Source organism: Drosophila tropicalis, unplaced genomic scaffold (genome assembly GCF_018151085.1).
Source record: "Drosophila tropicalis isolate 14030-0801.00 unplaced genomic scaffold, ASM1815108v1 contig_878, whole genome shotgun sequence".
In the NCBI taxonomy this organism is placed as follows: domain Eukaryota; kingdom Metazoa; phylum Arthropoda; class Insecta; order Diptera; family Drosophilidae; genus Drosophila; species Drosophila tropicalis.
The window spans coordinates 5,840,459-5,860,421 of NW_027173374.1; the positions used below are offsets into that span (position 1 = coordinate 5,840,459).

Here is a 19,963-nt window from a genome sequence, read left to right on the forward strand (position 1 = left end):
TGAATTACCGGTTCAGAGACAAGATAGACTCGTAGTAGTATAGATAGGTAATACCCAGATAAATGAAGGCACTCGTTGGACCTTAGGCTAGATAAAACCCAGCATCACGTTGAAATATTTTTCATTCGTTTGCGGATAACTGGATTAGGAGGCGCAGTGGTGACAGTGACTCGGAAAAAGTGTGTGCGTGTGTGTGACAGTGACAACTTTTCCATGATGCGTTTAATTGGTTTAGCCTGGGCTTCGGCGGTCTGTTGGCTCCTAGGAGCCGTAGACATAGTCGAGAGCGTGGCATATTACACGGAAAAGCGTAAGTGCAGCGATGAATTAATTAATTGTGAACGGGCTAATTATCATGTCTTCCTCTTCCACTCCCTCCTCGTGTGCGTGTGTGCATAAATAAATTACATAATATTTAAAAATTAAACAAAGTACTCAAAAACTGGTGGGCTTAACATGATTAAGTAAATGTATTAAATTTGCTTGCCTTCTGCAGCCCCTTACATTGAATCATGCCGCATCTATGAGCCGGAGTTTACCAAATGCTCAACACGTTCAATTCAAAAGTTCATGAATGAAGTAATCAACGGTATGTGTATGTGTATTTTGCCCCTCGAGAGCATATGTATTTATAGCTCATTTGGTTTCTTTCGATTACTTTGATAGGAATACCAGAGCTTTTGGAATCATTTGGTCCCATTGATCCCATGCGACAAGATCAGCTCACTTTCAAGCAGGCCAACAGCGATGTGGCCACCATCTCGGCCAATCTAACAGAGCTGCTAATACGGGGCTTTGGCAACATGGTGATCAAGGAGAGCAAGTTAGTATCGCATTGCAATTAAACTAGTTAGTGTATGTAATTGAGAAACGGATTGCGCAAAGGCTATTCGCTGAGGTCGTCAATAAACATACATATGTACGATTCGAACCAAGTATCTTTCATCTCGAAATGTAAAATGTGAATCTGTAGAAGTTATGCTTAATTCATGCGTATTCAATTTTGATGGCATTTATTTTTAATTAGAGTCGCCAATGACTATTAAAATGGCATTGCCACCGTTTGAAGACCAAAAAAGACTTTTCGAAAGGGCTATTGACACTTTGTTGATTCATGAAACCTGATCAAGTTTATCTCTAAGTCATTTTTTTACAATAAGAGTGAAGAAGTTATATTGAAAAACGAATAAACGAGCTAAATATATGCGACTTTGTAACTTTAGGCGAGAGGGTGGACCAATGGACCCACATTTCAATTGGAAGCCTCTCTTAAACTCTTCCTCTTGCAGAGTATACCGTAGTCGTAGTCTTGACAATTTACTTACTTCATTAGCTTACCATTCGGTAGCAGTCATTAGACGAAGTGAACACTCTCTGAGAATTGAATGAAAAGAAATCGTAGTATATAAGTTTAAGCAAGTTCTAAACCTTGAATTAAATTTTGTGGAAAAACCCTAAGCATTTAAATTCTGCGTCTCATTGAGTGAACTAATAACTACGCCTTATTGTTAGCTAATAACTAAATAAGAAAGAATTTTAAAAAGCACGAGTAAGTTTTCTAATCACATAATTATCATTTAATCACAATACATCGATTGAACTTTATTGCACCTGTTGCCTGTCTTTTTTGCTCTTCGTGCTTTTAAGTTAAAAGTTTATCGAACCTTATAAAACAGCTGAGAAGTTTCTAAGATTACTTTAAGGGCTGCCACATCAAAATCAGCAAATGGCACGTCAGCCAGTAAAGCAATCCCAAAACTCCCATAAATCCATCTCAATGTAGTAAGAAGTAATTTTCGTTATATAATTTCAATCTTTTTAGAATCAACAAAAAGGATTTTAGTTGGCAGGACAAAATCTATTTGCCCCAAATGCGATTGGATGGTAAATATAAGATGGTTGGACGCATTTTAACGGTACCTCTTCGAGGTGCTGGAAAAATATTTATTGAAATGGGTAAGTTAAAACCTTTTCGCTATGTTCTTTCGATTTCAATAGAAAAATTCTATGAACTTCAGATGACCTCAATATCCTGTTGAATGTAAAGACACGTTTGTATGAGAAGGGCGGATTCACCTTCTATAATGTGACAGATGTGCGGGTTCAAATCGATGTTGGTAAAGTACGCACCAATTTGGAAAATCTCTTCAATGGACGAAGCAAAGAGGTGGAACGCAGCACCAATCAGTTCTTCAATGACAATTGGCGCGACTTTTTCGAGGCAATGCGTCCGCTGGTTAGCGAGACTGTGGAGCGAACTCTTATGGATTTGCTGAAGAAGACATTTGATTTAATACCCGCCAATTTCTTTGTGGAGGATATACCTAATTCTCTAGAGCTGTATGGACGCAAAACTCAGATGATAACGTAAAAAATTATTTACTGTGTGGATTTTTTTGTTTTAAATAATAAATTTTTAAAAGCTAAAGTTAGACTATGACAGATGGAGATGCTCCCTAGTTCAATAGAACCAGTCGTATTGGAGATAGTCAGCATCGTGCTTCAGAGCCGCTATGGATGTGTGACGCACATGTCCAGTGCGTGCAAAGATTCGGCGATTACCCACCGGTTGTAAGGTGCGGAAATTGTCAACCAATGCACCATCCTGGGTGTCTGATAGTTGGCGGAAACGGGAAATCTGTTTGGGTGAAATTGGAATGGGATCGGGGAAAAGAATCCAGGTGACGGCCTCCGAACAGGGCGGTGTCGTCAGTGAACCTATAAAAGGAGGAGAAATTAGTAACAATCGACCACAATTTGATTCTCTTTTTATCCTCTTACCCTTGTATGTGTAGAACTTGTCAACATCTACGCCAGCAATTAGTGAGGATAGAGAGAAGGTTACATTAAGCGTGGCCTCCTGATTGGCGTCGGCTATTAAATGCAAATGCCGGGCAATTGTGTACAGACCAGGACCCTCATCTTCGTCCAGCTGTAGGATGTGTGTGCAGTTGGGAGATAAATTAGTTATCCAACCATTTGCTATGTGCTGCTTAGCTGCTACTCACATTGAAAAAGAATCCCAATACGGCAGCACCATCCGGATGATTGAGCGCCTCTCCAATGGTGGCATATTTCTTATTACGATGCACAATGTGCATTTCCATGGTGTAACGTATGTCGTTGATAACATGCTCGGATCCACGATTGTTCTTGTCGCCCCAATGGAAATGCAGACCTTCAACCTCAAATTCGCCAGGCAATTTGGCACCGCGTATATAGGGAGGGAACTCGACTGGCTCCACGCTAGCATTGGCTTTCGGTATACCAATTGAGACTGCCAAATGCCGGAGGGATAATTAATCAAATGCCAAGTGATGACCAAACTTTGATTCTTGCCAACTTACCCGTGTGCCCGTTGTTGACAATTTTCAGGGGATACGCCAATAAATTATGGTATCCAATCATATCCACAGCCGGCATATGCAAGGGCATGGTCTACAAAACAGACAAGGTCAGTTAACACCCACACTCACACACACACGCAAAGCTTGTATTAATTACAAGTCGAATTCACTTACCCGACTGGTTGTAATTGCAATCGGAGACTGAGTTTTTCCCGCACAATGGCCATGATGACGGGCCCAACGTCTCTGATTCGGCTCCGAGTAGCCAAATACATGACCAATGACAACTGCAAAATGCAAAAATTCAAGCAAATCAAGCAAATTATCTATCTAATTTGTCCGATCACGTGATGCCTTTTAACTTGGCTCTTCGAGTTTTCATTATCTATGACATATATTAGCACTTGTGAATTATGGGACAGCAAACAATTGTTAACTGGCTGTGAGTATTTTCCACTTGGTATATGTTTTTCTCATTCAATATTATTTTTTTTTTCGGTGTTGTCAATAATTAGATAAATAAATACATAATAAATAAATATATTTAGTTAAGAAAACAAATTGTCAAGGGCACAAACCATTCACCTTTAATGCCCGATAATGAAAAAATCATTTCATTAATTTTCACCTACAATTTCGAAGAAAAGAAAAATATTGGTTTCCACCTTTTTTTTTTTTTTGATTGGTGTTAATTATTTTTTATGTGTGGAAACCAGCCTATTCATATCAAAGCATATCATATGACATCATCATTTCAAGGTTCAGTTAGAGGAAAGTTTTTGAGGAAGTTTTTAGTCAAGGATATCATAAAATCCTTTAGACGTTTTCTGTTTAAGTGGAAAAGAGTAAATCTAGTTAAAGACTGAAGAGCATTAAGAAATCAATTGAATTATTTTAAAATTATATAATTAACAATCTGTCAGGAGAATGTCTTGAACAAAATAAAAGAAAATTATAAAATCAATAACTAAATAAAATTAAAAACTTTAAATCGAATGCAGAATATTCCATTAAAAGTGATATAAATGGAAGTTTAAAAATACTTGGAGACAAATATGAATTGGAATAAAAAGAAGTTTACTTTTAATTTAACACAAAAAAAGTTAAATAGTTGTTTGAATATTCACATTATCCAACTTTCTATAGGTTAATAATTTTTATAAGACATTTAATGGAATTTCAATGGAATTCAAAATGTCCTTGAAAAGTTAAAACTTCAAGATTGAGAAATCCTTTTAAGTCTTGAATAAATTTTGTCTAACAATTAAATTCTCTTTTGCACAATCAATCATTGATATTTGTTTTTTATTCCATTTGCGTGATATGTCTGTTTGGATAATTAGTTAAATTAATTATAATTTATGTTTAGCAAACAAATAGATTAGCAATAATATTAATATTTTGTCATCTACAAGCATTTCAATGAATTTATTTCAAATATATTTAAAGGAAATTCGCTACCAATTGAGTTATATAATTTGTGTAACATTTTTGGGGTGTCTGCAATATATCAAAATCAATCGCAATCGACAGCAATAAATATATTAATTGTCATTTCAAGTGGCATAAATGATAAATATAAAAACAATGTAGTCAAGTGTCCATTTATGGTTGGCCATTAATGCCTAAAGATCCCCCCACAATTGGTAATAGTGAGTGGCTCGTTTTTCAAAAGTCATTCGGCCTATTGGCAATTAGTAATATTCTAAATTAAGAGGGAGTCACACGCGTTTAATAAACAATATCGAATAAAGATAAAGAGTCCACGGTCATAAAGAAATGCACACAAAAACAAATGATAGACAACCAGCAAGTCAGAGGAAGTTCATTAGAATTGATAGCAACTTGCGACGACGAATCACTTTTAATTTTTTTTTTTTTGTTTTTTTGGTGTGTGTGTTTTATATGATTGATTTTATGGTTGCACTGGTTTCGGTTTCGGTTTCGGACAATAACAAATGAATCTCACATGACACGCGTTATTATTACCTTGAGTCGAACAGATGACAAGAAGCAGAACTGCTGGAAGTACTAGGATCAACTTCATGATTGTTTAATAAATTCGTTTCCAAGGATGTGAAGAGGAGACTAGAGGAGAGTCGTGCACCTTTACGTTTGGGTGACAGATTCTAAACTGCGCGGAGGTCTAGCTGGCGAAACACCTTCACAACTTCCTCAGCGCACAGTCAACGAACTAATTGAAAATTCGAAAGCTGAATTCCCCGTCCGAAGCGCGTGCTCCACACAGACACAGACACACACACACACACACACGCTTACACACAGGTCGGAATATTCGCACGAAGCGGCAAAAACGGACGATCGATCGATCGGGATCGTTTTGGCATGGAGCTCACAGTTAGCCAAAATGCTACTAGACATTGCACTACGCTGCGGATACTTAATAATACATATTTAAGCCAAACTGAAACAAACAGCGGCAAAACGGGGGCAAAGAGCATATAAGGGAATAACTCGTCATAATTCTCAGCTAATGCCAATGGCAAACAAAAAAGTGGTAACTGCTTTCGATCAATTTTTTTGTTGTTTTCGCTTACGCTTCTTGTCTAATATTTTGTTTTGCATACAGTTTACTGATATATTTATTGTATTTGCCAAATGAGTAAATAATTCATATAACATGGGCCCAGAGGGTGAACGAGGGGGTGGCGAAGTAGACGTTACTAAGCCAACAAGTCAACGCGGCAACGTCATGCCAAAAGTCGCTAATTGAAGCGAAGCGGATCGATCGATCGATTCATTGAGCGATTTTCGCACGTTTTCCGTTTGCTTAATTTTCTTATACCATGTAATCTAAGAGTATATAGAGTACATTAAGAATATTGAAATTCAGGTAACATAGAATCGAGAAAATTACAGCCAAAACCTATTTGTTCAGGCATGAATTTTGAAGATTAAAACTATCCATTGAGGTTTTATCCATAATCCCATCTAAATGCATTTTTTTGCCTTTTCTTGTGTTTTAAAGGTAATTTGGTTATGGAAACAATCTCTTCTCTTTCATAAAGGGTAACTCAAAGACCTACAGCCTTAATTTGCAGATATTTTTACAAGTTTATTATAGAATTTTGTAACGTCTCATTTACATTTGTATTTTAAGTTCGTGATCCACATGGAGTATTAATTGAGGTGAACAGCGATATCGCGATAGAGCTAACGAATATAGATACATACATATAGGTATCTACATTCTTTGATTGCAAATCGAACGTTTAACATTTGTGAATGCAAAGTATTTCATTCTGCTTAACAGTTTACATGATAAAAATCCTCAAATTTCTAGTTAGATGCGATCACCTGAATTGTGTGTTTAACAAAAAAAAAAGTCTCTCAACCAAACGTTAATTTAAACGTTTCAACACGATCGTTTAGTATGGCCACAAAAGGTGTTAAATTTTGTTCCCCAAGAGCAACAAATTTATGCTTACTACAAACAAAATGCATAAACAAAGTATTTCCCCTTAAATATATGCCATGGGAACCTATTCAATTGAGTTAAATATTTCAATTTCAAACTGGTTGCATTTAAATATTTACAATTTGCCAACTTACGAATCGAATGCCAACTGTCGATCAGTAAATACTAAGCTAATAAGCCAAGTGCTATCTATCTCTGTTCTAGATTAACTAAAATGAAAAAAGGCGGTTTTTTTTTTAATCTAAACTCACGTGTCCGCAATTAGCAAGTTTCTGGTTGTTGTTTATCTGATGGAACTTGTGATAGATTAATTAAGTTATCAGCAATTGGCTAGTTAAGAGATTAAGATTGATTCGATTTTTGTATGTACTCATTTGGCATGCATGGCCAGCATAGGTACATCCGATGATAATAAACTCAATTATTTGGCTATCAAACTGAATAGAGAACGATTTTACGATCATTTTTAGCAATCTGTCTTCTCTCACATTGTCTGACAACCATATAAAGTAGCAATCGCCTAGTTATGCATAGATGAGGCGCACCTATATACATAGAGATGCTACCTGCCAAGCATCCAAAATGTGCGCTACAAATTTTCATCAATTAAAAACACCTCAGATTCTGATTTTGTGCCATTTGCCTGACTGGAATAAACGATCAGGGCATGGCGTCATACATAGTAGTACGAAAATGTCAAATGGCAAACAACAAGATAAAATAGTTGACTGTTGTTTTATTTTTGGCCAGAACCATTATTCTTTGTCCGAACTGGCTTAAAAATAGCCTCACTTTTTGTTAACAACATTGATTATATCAGTTATAATTGATTAACTTAGCCCTATCGATAGCGGCTCATTGACGGGGATTTTTTTTCAGCAGCGCCTAAAAGATGCCAACACTTTTTTCTTTTTTGCCAGTACAAAATGTTTATCTTTATTAGAAAATTTATTTTCTGATTAAAACCATCACAAAAAAACCCAAAAAAAAAAAAAAAGAAATTATACATTAAATGCGTTTTAAACAATAAGCAACAAAACGAAAACTTCATTAAATATAAAACAAATATTTTTTTGGTAAGAAATTTCGGCAACTTTGGCTCTCGGTCAACTCAAATCTTAATTGTTGAAAAAAACTAAAAACTATTATTCGAAGTCTTTGCACTTTTTGGTCAGTGTCTGTGTTTAGTTTGTATAAATATATATGCATATATAAATATGAATAGAAATGTGTGTATGTGTGTGTAGTTGTAGTAACTATTAACAATGATGCGTCGTTGGTGAAGTAAATTCATTAGGTTTTATTTTGCGGCTTCCGCTGGCTTTATTCCTGCTTCTGCTCTTTGGCCGACATGAAGAGTTTTTGGCATGTAAATGTCATGGAATCTAAATGTAAATATATAAAGAGATAAATACACAAATTTAATTGAAAGTCCTGCTATTTTCCGTCCACTACTCACCAATTCCGTGCTGCACCCATTTGGGTTTGTTTTGCCACACAACACCCACATAATAAAATGGTATGCCAATTAGAGTGATTAATACACCCATACCGACTTCATAGGGCGCCACATAAATGGGGACAACCACCAGAAAGGCACACACGACAACAAACACAGCCGGTATCCACAATGAGACCTGTCCGAGCATTAGAAATTATATATGTATACATTTTCTTAATCCGATTTAAATGTCTGAGAACAGTTGGCTCAGACATAACTTACTTTAATTGGTCGTTCCATAGTGGGACGCGAGTAGCGGAAGTAGAGAACTGCCGAGACTGACAGCATAATAAAGAACGACTCCACAATGCTGGCATATGTTATCAGCACATAAACATCGCTTACCACGAGCATCACAATGGAGAGTAAGCACTACAAATTCAAGATCAAAATGTAATTATCCAATGATGCAATATCTTTTGTATCGCTACACAGCTTACCAGAAAAGCAAGCGATGGCAGCGGAGTGTAGCTCTTCATGCTAATATGCGATAGAATGGCGGGCATATGGCCATTCCGAGCACCGACAAAGCACATTCGTGACGATGTCATGATGTGGACAGAGAGACCGCCAAAGGCAGAGATGGCAACCATGATGGGTATAATGAAAGCGAAGCCGCCCATAATTTTATTGCCAAATGTCTGTAAGGAAAGATATTATCCATAAAATCATTCATATTTAATCTAAGGTATCCAGAATATTTGTATATACTTACAACTGCAATGGCATTGGAGGCTATCATCTCTGGTGGTGATAGCACCGCTAAATACGCCATATTAGCCAGCACGTAGATACCAGTGACCAACGGCAATGAGATGTAAATTGCACGTGGAAGATTTCTATATGGATCACGCAGTTCCTCAGTCATGAAATTTAAATAATTCCAACCCGCATATGAGAAAATGCCCGAATAAAAGGCCACTGAAAGCTTGCCAGGATCAGTTTCAGTATTTTCAAATGGCTGTTTGAAATTCTCCAAATTTCCCATGCACATCCACACAAGACCAACAATAATGATTAGCACCAAAGCAGCAATTTTGGTAAACATTATGATATTCTGCATTTTCGTTGTGAGTTTCATATAGTACGAATTGAGGTAGGTGAGGAAACAAATGGTCACAGCGGCCAGCAATTGTAGAGCGACTTTTGGAATATCGCATGCTTCATCGAAAAACGGTTGCAGCACATATGACGCGAATGTCAGACCCATAATGGCATTAGTTGTAGGTCTGCAAAAAGAAAAAGCATAAGGAAACATAAATTAATTAGAGTACTAAATATATGTATAATACTCTCAATAGTTTTTCCCTAACGCCACTGATAACAAGAGCTGCATGCTTAAAAAGGTCTTCGTTTTTTGGGCTAACTCTTTCTAAATTTGCATTTTATACGTAACAAATAATCAATGGCAGCCCATGACAGACATTCATTAATTTATTTTATTTGTGTTTTGTACAAATGTCTGAACTGTTATCTTTCATCGTCTATCGTAAAGTGCAAATAAAAATAGCAAACAATAAAACAGTAAATGCACTACACAATATGCTTATCAATAGAAGTGGAAAAGAACCGCATACATGGGCAAAATGTATAAATAATTTTTATGGGAATTAGTGGTTGACCGATGCCGGTTGATAGGATTGTTATGTGTTTCCCTTTCTATGGCTTGACCATGAAATCAAATGTTGATAGACCACTGTGATAAGACAAACAAACTATCAAGCAAAATGAACTCTACGGGTTGTCTCTCCGATGGTTGTTCATTCTGATTTTGAAATCGCTTGAAAACGTAAATTGATAGATTTAGAAATAGAATCCATATATTGGTTGCTATTATTGGTGACGCACTAGAACAACTATTTGCATTTATGTAGACTCTGTCTTTCCCCTTTCCCAAGCTGCCACCCCTTGTTGTTTACGTACGACATTCCAATAAATTATTGCATCAGGTTTTGCTGACTCTAAAAATTGAGGTTAAGCTCAGTCAAATCAATTATTCGAATTGCTTTACTTACACAAATATCATCATCGCATCCCACAGATATAGAAATGCCGGCAATGAGCCATATGCCTCATATATGTAGGCATAATCGCCACCCGATTTCGGTATAGCTGTACCTAGCTCCGCATAACAAAGGGCGCCGATCATTGACAAAAGTCCACAAAGGATCCAAATGATCAATGAAGTGCCCACAGATTCCACTTCGCGTATGACTCCCTTGGGTGAGACAAATATGCCGGAACCGAAGATTATGCCCAATATAATGGCCACACCTTCCAAGAGTCCCAGTTGTTTTTTCATGACGACACGACTGCTATTCGATTCAGCTGAGCCCTCACGCTGTGGGTCCTTGTTTGTGCTTGCTGGAGTGGTGTTGGCAATGATGGAAGGAGCTGTCTCAAGGTTGGGAGTTAGCAGAACCATTTCGCTGCTGGGCGATTGTAGTTCATCGTTGGCTGGCATGGCGAGGCAAAGCGAGGCGAACGAGGACTTAAATGCGAATGAGGACGAGACACGCTATGCTCGACGTTTTGAATGAAACTAACGCTAGGCCAGTGTCCAACTAATTGATTACGAAAAAATAAGAGCAACAGAGAGAAAGGCACGGCACTGAGTGACCGAGGAACGTTCAATTGACACGACGCCTGAGACTTATCATTAATTTAATTTCGTCTTTTAGCGATTCTTCTTCTTTTCGCCCCTTATCTGCCGGTTAACGTGCTTTATTGTTTTGCTCGTTGTTTCGTATACGGCTCTCCCTTTTGCTCCTACTGCCTTGTGACACTAACAGGCTTTTCGTCTCGCTCGGACATACAAAAGCAATGCCAAAACTGTGCCACGCGCAAATTCCTTTGGTTTTTGCCTTTTAATAGAATATTAGCACGAAACTTCAATTCATCACCGAACTTTTGTCATTTTTTTGGACGGAACTACAATTTTTTATTGACTCAAATAGTTTTTTTAAGAATAAATTAATTTTCGTGGTTAACTAAAAAAAATGCTAAGGGTGCGAGTAATAGTCCTAAGGGTGCCAGTAAAAGTCCTAAGGGTGCGAGTAAACAGTCCTAAGGGTGAGAGTAATAGTTCTAAAGGAGCGAGTAATAGTCCTAAGGGTGCGAGTAATAGTGCTAAGGGTGCGAGTAATAGTCCTAAGGGTGGTAAAAGGCGAGATTTGGCCTTTTTATTTTTCGGCTAAATTTAAATTTTAGCAAATACAAATGTCAATAAAAACCAAAAAATGTTTGAGACTTAAAATGTATTACAGATTAATAATAAACTATATATCGACATTTGTCTAAATATTCTTTTAATTACAAAGATTACATTTTCAGTTAGCTTTCCAATTGATTGTTACTTTCTATTTAATCTATGGTGGTTTTACTTTTTATCCTTAGCTTGAAGTTTAGAGTGAATCATGTCTTTGAATTGTGATAGAATTTTGTTCTCTCGTTTCTGTCGCTCCTCCTTGCTAAACATGGCTAGAGCCCGCTTCTCATCGGCTGAGTACAACTGATTCTCCTTTCGGATACGGACGGCCTCCATACGACGATGACGACTTCCACTCATAACATACCCAACTGACTCAAAGTTGGCAATTTCATCGGAGGTTAGACCAATTTCACCACGTCGCGGGATACGTTTGCCCTCTGCTATATAGGCTGCCATGGCGGCACCTTCACCTGGTAAAAGGGCACGTCCAAAGTCCTTTTGATTCAGGCCGCCAGTTGTTCGTAAAGATGGGCCCACATCTTCGTCATTGTGGGAGGCATTAGATTTCGATTTGGATTTACTAGTGCTGGAGGAAGTTCGCCTGGACTTTTCTTTCTCTGATTTTCGCTTCTTCTTTTTCTTTTTGTGCTTTTTGTCTTTAGCGCTGAGTGACTTCTTTTTCTTTTTGGGTTTCTTCACCCCATCCGCTGTCTTCTCTAGCCAAACATCCTTTTCGTCTTCACTGTCCGAGCTGGAACTGTCGCTGGTAGAATCAGAATCACTGCTACTACTGCTGCTGCTACTGCTTTCCGATGATGATGATGAATCAGACGAACTAGAGCTAGATTCTTTTCTGGTCTTCTTCTTTTTTGATTTTTTCTTCGACTTTTTGCTAGACTTCTTTTTCTCTTTTTTTCTCTTCTTTTTAGGTCCCACATATGAGCCCTTGACGAGCTCTACATCGTCATCTTGCCTGGTGGGGCTAGAGCCCCATACTTCTGGCACACCCTCTTCGCCAATTCGGACCCGCTGATTTCGTCGACCATTTACGGCCTTGGAATCGCCTTTATAACCACCGCCTCTGCCACCTCTGTGACGGGATCTTCCTGAGGATTCATCTTGATTATTGATAAAACTGCCTTCGGGCGCAATACCTCGAAACGGATTCTGGCTTCTATCGTTGTTGTCATGAAAACGATCGTTGGGCCAACGTTCTACCGATTTCCTTGCAAACGACTGCCTCCTCTGTCGTTGGCGGCTGTGCGAGCGCGACCGGGACCTGCTCGTACTGCTGCTACTGGTGGAGCTCCGTCGTTTATTTTTCCGCTCCCGGTCACGCTGGCGATGATTTTCCCTGCTCTGATCCTTGATATGTGCTACAGATCGTTTGGGTTTCGATCTGGAGGTTGACCTAGATCTACTCCTGGGTCGTCTTTGCCTGTGTCTACTGCGGCTTCTGCTGCGCGAACGCATTGTTATATATATATTTTTTTTTATTATTTATTACGAATTTCAACAAAAACACCAATCGAAGATGATGCCAAGTTGTTATTTTCGCAAGCTCTGGCAACCCCCGGCTTTGATAGTGATGCCAGATGACCGGAAACTGTGAAAATTAATCGATAACTTTGAGGTTTTCTTAATTTAAAAAAATTGAATACTTTTTGGTGAAATAATTTCTGTTGATTTATACTTTACATTCTTTTTAAAAAGTTTAACACAAAACATTTTTTAAAAATATTAATTTAGATTACCAAATTACACATATCTTTTACTTTATTTTTTCACAAAATACACTTATTTCATTTATGTAGAGGAAATACACTTAAATAACTAAAACACTTACGAGGACGAAATGAATGCTCATAATGTTAATATACTTCCTAAGAAGAACACTTAAACTTAGTCTATGTTTTTAAAAATTAAGAACTCTATTTGTCTACATCAGAGTCAATTTCTTCTTTCTCTAACAGTAAGATTAAATACACAGAGAATAATTATAACTGTAAGATTAAATACATAGGATACAGCTATAAGTATTTCCATATCAAGACTGAAAACCAGTTTCGGAGTTTTATACTGTACAAAAAAAAAAATATATAATATCTATAGAATATTCCGCTGTTGAGTCTTAATACTACTTGACATTTAGGCAAAGGGCTCTATCTTAACACTGACTGGTAGTTTAATTCTTTTTAAACGTACAATTAATTGTTTTGTTAATACTATTGGCTCCTTTTTTGGAACCTTATGTTTCAGATTTTTATGAAATCGCAATTCAGAGCGACTCTTATAAACCTTTGGGCATTTATCACAACGGAAAAGATCTCCCGTATGTCCTCGGAGGTGTCGTTTGTAAGAGTCATTTGAACTGAAACTCATTATACAGTAGGGGCATTTGTACGGCCTTTCGCCAGTGTGTCGTCGCATATGAACAGTTAGGCTCTCTTTCCGTACGTAGCGCTTGAAACAGTACGGGCATACATTACTAAAACGAGCAAATTGATATAGATTGTAAATAAAGCGATTGTTTTTTTGGGCTTACCGTTTTGTCATATTTTTCTCGACGTTCGGCAATTGAATGTCTGTCTGTGGTATTAATATTGGGTTTGGAATTAAGATTTCCTTTTTACTATCGCTATCCTCGAATTCAAGCTCTTCGTATGCACCAGCTCCAGGTCTATTTCGCAATGTTATATTCGTTTCGTAAATAACTTGTTTCTTGAACTATTTTAGATAACTCACCCAAAATTAATCTGTTGATGATCTAAGATTAACTCCTCCTCCCGCTCCTCTTCGTCGTTTATGCCGTGTTTCATAAGCTTATGAAGCCTTAGATTATATTCGTGGTAAAACGATTTGGAGCACAATTCACAGATAAATTCGGACTTGGTTTGTCCAAACATCTCATCCTCAACTGGATCTGTGTCGGAATTTTCTGCTGACTGAATAATATCGCCTTTTTTTTTTATGTATGGCCATATGTTTAGCCAAATTATCTTTTCGGGAATAGGAATTTGGACAGTAAGCACATTGGAAACGCACGCCCTTGTGTGTCCTCGAATGCACTCTGAGCTGAGTATATGAGTTGAATTGTTTTGGACAATCTTTACAGTGTAAAGGCGGCTGGTGTGAATGAATATGTTGAACATATTTGAATTTTGCCGTAAATATGTCTCCACATGCATTACACTTATGAGACTTTGAAAATTTTTTAGGTTTTGAGACTTTTTTCCCAGTTGATTGTGGGTCAAATTCTTCTTTTATCTCATTTTCGGTTAGCATTGTTTGGGCCTCTGGATCTTTTTGGTTTGTCTTTGGCTCTATAGCCTGTTTATCAATCGAGCTCTCCATTAAACGCTTTTTGTGTTTCTGCCGCATATGCTGCATCATTTTATGTTGTTCTCGGAAAGCTATTGGACACCATCTACAACGATAATTTATCAGTCCTTTCGGTTTGTAAATAGACTTTTTGGACTTGGCTTTTTTCGTCGGCTTCCGTTGCTTCGCAGGTTTTGCTGGTCCCCTGAAATCCCCCGATTTGTTATGTCCATAATGAATCTGAGTCCTTGAATAATAATTTTGGTGTTTTTAATTTTAATTTTGTAACTAGTTTAGTAATTGCTTACGGGGTTGGTTCAGGACCTTTGTAGTCTTGATCTGGTAGGATTTGCTCCACTAAAAGAGATTCATGGGGTAAATTCCTGTCCGGAACTTCAGTTTTAATTTCCCTGTGGTGATCGTTACCTTGTCTTCATTTAATAAGGCAAATATTAGCAATGTTTGTACACGATTAAAACAAAAACTTACCCTTTCAATAGATCTTGAACGTTCTCTGAATGAACTATGCTTATGTGAAGATTTCGAGCTTGTTTGCTTACGAATCTTCGCTGGCATTGTGAACATTTAAATTGTTGTCGTCTCATATGGGCAAGCATATGATTGTTATAGGCGTAACTATATTTAAATTTATTGTCACATAATTCGCAGGAATAATTAATACTGAAAGGCGAAGCAATTTTTGATTAAATTAACAACACAAGCTGCAGCTAAAATGCTTACTCTTGCTGTTGGGATTGATTCTTTGTCTGGTGAGTATTTTCTTCGACTGGTTCTTTCTTAATTTCCGCATTACCCTCATCAAGGACCGAATTGGGCAAACTAACATTAGAGATATTAGTTCCGGGACAAATCGGTGATAACTGTTTGGGTTTTCTGGAAAGAACATGGAAACTCAATCTACGGATCTTACTTTATGTATAGTCCAATTTCTTACCCTAATGATTTAGCTTTAGCCAAGGTATTATTGATGCGATGTTTCAATTGCTTGTGCATTCGCAGCTTAAAGTAGTCCCGGAAGGACGCTAAGCACTGACTACATCGAAATAGTTTGGTTATTAACTTGCGGCGGTTACCATGATGCTTAGGAATATGACCACTTAGACTGCTCGACAGGGTGTAGGCTTTTGGGCAATGTGGACATTTAAAAGGACGCTCTCCCGTATGGACCCGGATGTGTTTGCTTAGATACTCCATTGTAGCAAACGTCTTGGAGCAATTGCGACATTTAAACGGACGTTCACCTGTATGGCGAATCCGAATGTGATTGTTCAGCTCATACGTTCCACGAAATCCTTTGGTGCAGTGCTGGCACACATGTGAGAACTTGTGTGTGCCTATATGTTTTGCGAGATTATCTTTTCGCGAATAGGAATTTGGACAGTGAGTACATTGGAAACGCACGCCCTTGTGAAGAGACGAATGTATTCTGAGCTGAGCATATGTATTGAATTGTTTTGAGCACTCTTTACAGTTTAGAGGTGGCTTGTGTGTATGAATATGTTGAATATATTTGAATCTTGCCGTAAATATCTCTCCGCATACACCACACTTGTGAGTCTTCATCGATTTTTCTGGAATTGAGGCACTTATCTCAGTTGGTTGTGGATCAATTTCTTCTTTTATCTCATTTTCGGTAGGCTTTGTTTCAGTAGTAGTCTCTGGCTCTTTTTGGCTCGTCTCTGGTTCATTAGCCTGTTCGAGAATCGAGCTTTCCATTAGGCGTTTTTTGTGTTTCTGCTGCATATGCTGCATCATTTTATGTTGTTCTCGAAAAGCTATTGGACACCATCTACAACGATGACTTATCATTCCTTTGGGTTTGTACATTGGTTGTTTGGCCTTGGCTTTTTTCTTCGGCATTCGTTGCTTTGCAGGTTTTGCTGGTCCATTGAAATTCCTCGTTTGTTCATCTCCATGATGAATGTGAGCACTTGAATAATTAATATGGGTTTTTAGTTTTAGTAAGTAACTATGTCTAAATTGCTTACGGAGTTGGTTCAAGAAATTCGTAGTCTTGATCTGGTAGGATTTGCTCCACTAAAAGAGATTCTTGAGGTGAATTTCTGTTTTGGATTTGCTCCACTAAAAGGGATTCTTGAGGTGAATTTCTGTTTTGGATTTGCTCCACTAAAAGAAATTCATGAGGTGAATTGCTTTCTGTAACTTCAGTTTTTATCGGCCTCTGGTGATCGATAGGTTGTCTTGATTGAATATATTTTTGATAAAGACATTAGCAATGTATAACAAGAGATCAAAAGCAAAAACTTACTCTATTTGAGGTGCTGTTGATAGATGATGAAAATCTTCTGAATGAATGATGCTAATGTGAAGATTCAAGCTTTGTTTGCTTGCAAATTCCTGCTGGCATTGTGAACACACAAATTTTCGACTGCCACTGTGACTGACTCGGATGTGTTGCTCTAGCTTGCAATTTTTATAGAAGCCCTTGGGACACTCTTCGCATTGATATGGCCAATCGGAGCTATGGGTAAGAATGTGTTGTCTGAGCTTAAGTTCTGTTTCAAAGGCTTGTGAGCACTGCACATAATGACAGTGGAAGGATCGTTGTGCTCTGACGTGTGCACGCTTATGATTGGTATAGGCGTATCTATATTTAAAGGTCTTTTTACATATCTCACAGCGATAATTAGTACTGAAAGGTGAAAAAATGTTGATTACTAACAATTTAAGCTATGGTTAAAAGACTTACTCTTGCTGTAGGTATTGATTCTCTTCGACAGGTTCTTCCTTGGGCAAACTATCATAGTGTTTCCTGGAAAGAATAAGGAAACTCAATAAGAGGAAACTTGTTACATATATAATCAAATTTCTTACTCTATCGATTGAGCGTTGTCGATGGTATTGTGAACGCGATGCATCGTTTGCTTGTGCTTGCGCAGGTCGGAGCGCTTGCGAAACAAGGCTGCACATTGGTCACAACGCAATAGTTTGGGAGTTAAGTCCCTTTTTCTACCATTATGCTCACTAATATGAGCCTTAATACTGCTCCATAAGGTGTAGACTTTAGGGCAATGTGGACATTTATAAGGACGCTGCCCCGTATGGAGACGAGTGTGATCCCTCAGATGGTTCATTGTAGCAAACTTCTTGGGGCAATGGGGGCATTCAAATGGACGTTCATCTGTATGGCAACTCTGAATGTGATTGTTCAGCTCATACGAGCCACGAAATCCCATGGTGCAGTACTGACACACATGTGAGAACACCTCGTCAGTTCTAAAAAAAACAAAAGTAAGTCAATGTATTAGGTCCACAACACGAAATCTAAGGGTGAATACGCACGTGTGGTACTGCTCCTCAGTGGAGGGAAATTCCATTGGCACATTCTCTGGCATGGCGACTTCCTGGAGCTCTGAGATCGGCTCCATTTTAATGCAGCTCACATCGATGACATGCAAACCACCTGCCATGTGCACATCATCCTCATTAAAAGCCTCCTCCGCTTGACTTCTATAAAGACTTTGCCTCCCTCTCATCTCAAGGATTTCGCAAAAATGTTGATGGCTCTGTTCGCATGTCTTCTTGAAGCGGAATGCGTTTTGTGCAGCCAGGACACAGGACAAGCATATTTGTTTAGGTAATAAGTCATCGCGATTAACCTGGCAGTTAGTACACTGGCTCAGGACATAGGCTAAATTCTTTTCATGATGCTCATCGGCGTCCAATCCGTTGAATATATCCACTAATGTGACTGATCCATCCCTACAGACCCGACAAACATTCTCCATGCTTGCATCCAGATCCATTTCTATCAATGCTTGGCAATTAATATGCCCTTAAATTAGACATTCTTAAATCCACTTAGCAAAAAAAAAAAAACAAAAAATAGGTAAATAGACAATGTTGCGACTGTTGGTGATGATTCTTTAGCCTCCTTAAGCTCTCATCACTAACGCTGTTCCGAAAAGTCGCTATCGGTAAAACCGCACATTTCTCCCATCGCTAAAGGAGAGCGTATTAGTTTTCATGTGATTTATTTATGTTAATTGGGTTTAAAATACTTTCTTTCACAAGGCGATATCGCAGAATAAACCGTGGAACGCAGATCATGTTGAGCCATTTGCCGCTTTATACGAGTGGAGAGATAGTCCGAGGATTTGGACGTGGTTCCAAAGAACTGGGTATTCCAACAGGTACGCATTCAACCGCATATTCGAAGGTCAATCAGTTCTTAATAGATAACCACTTTTATATTGATAGCAAATTACCCGCTGGATGTGGTGAAATCACTACCGGAGTCTCTTCCAACCGGGGTCTACTACGGTTGGGCAAATGTCGACAATGGTCCAGTTTATAAAATGGTCCTCAGCATTGGCTGGAATCCCTTCTACAATAACACAGAGAAGAGTGTCGAGACTCATATGCTGCACGACTTCAATTGTGATTTATATGGACAAATCCTCAAAATCTGCATGGTTGGTTATTTGAGGCCTGAGCGAAGTTTTGACTCGCTGGAGGCCCTGATAACGGCCATTAAGACGGACATAGATCAGGCCAAAGAACTACTTAATACACCCGAAACTATAAAACTACAAGAGGCTACCTTCTTTAAGGAGGATATCAAGAAAAACTAAGGACAATTTTATATTTGTATTCTTTTAAAAGAGATTTATCTTATCATTTTATTTAGTGGAATGTACATAAGCAGCCAGACTTCGAATATTGACGTACTTAAATGAAACACTTGAAATTCAAAAACATTACATTCATCATGTATCATTGTTATTAAATTGTAGTTAAATGTTGACCATTTAAATAAATTCAATTTCTATTTTACAAAATCATCATGACCAAGGTTTTAATTACTAATGTAAATTTGCGAATGATGTTTGAGTTAGAAACAATAACAAACAGCAGAGTGACCAAGTCCAGTTGACAATCATCGGAGGGACGAAATTTTCCCCAGGGTTAATATTCTTAAAATATATATTTGAATTCGCAACTGATCGAGAATGTTTTGCTAAAAAAATGTGTTATTCGAACTCGACCCACAATGTCATCTCTAACTGGTTCAATTAAAGGACCCTTAGAACTGTGCGATCGTTAGATTTCAAAGATAATAGTTCAATGCTGGCAAAGTTTGTACACTCTACGAAATCCAC

At 37.9% G+C, this 19,963-nt stretch overlaps 6 protein-coding genes across 6 annotated transcripts; 2 read left to right on the top strand and 4 right to left on the bottom strand.

Annotated features, from left to right (window-relative positions):
- Positions 1 to 114: 114 nt before the first annotated feature.
- On the top strand, positions 115 to 2,428 carry Jhbp11 (Juvenile hormone binding protein 11). Its single transcript, XM_068300089.1, has 5 exons — positions 115 to 310; positions 497 to 589; positions 667 to 823; positions 1,823 to 1,956; positions 2,019 to 2,428. Exons 1-5 carry the CDS (start codon positions 214 to 216, stop codon positions 2,369 to 2,371), a joined length of 834 nt encoding a protein of 277 aa, XP_068156190.1. The 5' UTR covers positions 115 to 213; the 3' UTR covers positions 2,372 to 2,428.
- On the bottom strand, positions 2,364 to 5,497 carry CAH9 (Carbonic anhydrase 9). Its single transcript, XM_068300088.1, has 6 exons — positions 5,337 to 5,497; positions 3,522 to 3,634; positions 3,348 to 3,438; positions 3,009 to 3,277; positions 2,782 to 2,932; positions 2,364 to 2,718 (listed from the first exon to the last, which is right to left on the bottom strand). The coding sequence occupies exons 1-6, from the start codon at positions 5,392 to 5,394 to the stop codon at positions 2,462 to 2,464; spliced, it is 939 nt and encodes a 312-aa protein (XP_068156189.1). The 5' UTR covers positions 5,395 to 5,497; the 3' UTR covers positions 2,364 to 2,461.
- Positions 5,498 to 7,908: 2,411 nt separating this feature from the next.
- gb (genderblind) lies at positions 7,909 to 11,311 on the bottom strand. The gene is made up of 6 exons (XM_068299659.1): positions 10,303 to 11,311; positions 9,003 to 9,516; positions 8,728 to 8,928; positions 8,510 to 8,659; positions 8,246 to 8,423; positions 7,909 to 8,171 (listed from the first exon to the last, which is right to left on the bottom strand). The coding sequence occupies exons 1-6, from the start codon at positions 10,749 to 10,751 to the stop codon at positions 8,110 to 8,112; spliced, it is 1,554 nt and encodes a 517-aa protein (XP_068155760.1). The 5' UTR covers positions 10,752 to 11,311; the 3' UTR covers positions 7,909 to 8,109.
- A 267-nt stretch (positions 11,312 to 11,578) lies between these two features.
- Positions 11,579 to 13,063, bottom strand: LOC137584579 (NKAP family protein CG6066). The gene has a single exon (XM_068300035.1). It carries the CDS (start codon positions 12,969 to 12,971, stop codon positions 11,667 to 11,669), a length of 1,305 nt encoding a protein of 434 aa, XP_068156136.1. The 5' UTR covers positions 12,972 to 13,063; the 3' UTR covers positions 11,579 to 11,666.
- Positions 13,064 to 14,253: 1,190 nt separating this feature from the next.
- Positions 14,254 to 18,719, bottom strand: LOC137585254 (zinc finger protein 780B-like). Its single transcript, XM_068300957.1, has 10 exons — positions 18,144 to 18,719; positions 17,676 to 18,077; positions 17,551 to 17,613; positions 17,110 to 17,493; positions 16,829 to 17,041; positions 15,775 to 16,770; positions 15,561 to 15,713; positions 15,309 to 15,500; positions 15,128 to 15,250; positions 14,254 to 15,066 (listed from the first exon to the last, which is right to left on the bottom strand). The coding sequence occupies exons 1-10, from the start codon at positions 18,605 to 18,607 to the stop codon at positions 14,412 to 14,414; spliced, it is 3,645 nt and encodes a 1,214-aa protein (XP_068157058.1). The 5' UTR covers positions 18,608 to 18,719; the 3' UTR covers positions 14,254 to 14,411.
- A 74-nt stretch (positions 18,720 to 18,793) lies between these two features.
- On the top strand, positions 18,794 to 19,645 carry Rfk (Riboflavin kinase). The gene is made up of 2 exons (XM_068300676.1): positions 18,794 to 18,994; positions 19,062 to 19,645. Exons 1-2 carry the CDS (start codon positions 18,841 to 18,843, stop codon positions 19,433 to 19,435), a joined length of 528 nt encoding a protein of 175 aa, XP_068156777.1. The 5' UTR covers positions 18,794 to 18,840; the 3' UTR covers positions 19,436 to 19,645.
- The last annotated feature ends 318 nt before the right edge of the window (positions 19,646 to 19,963 follow it).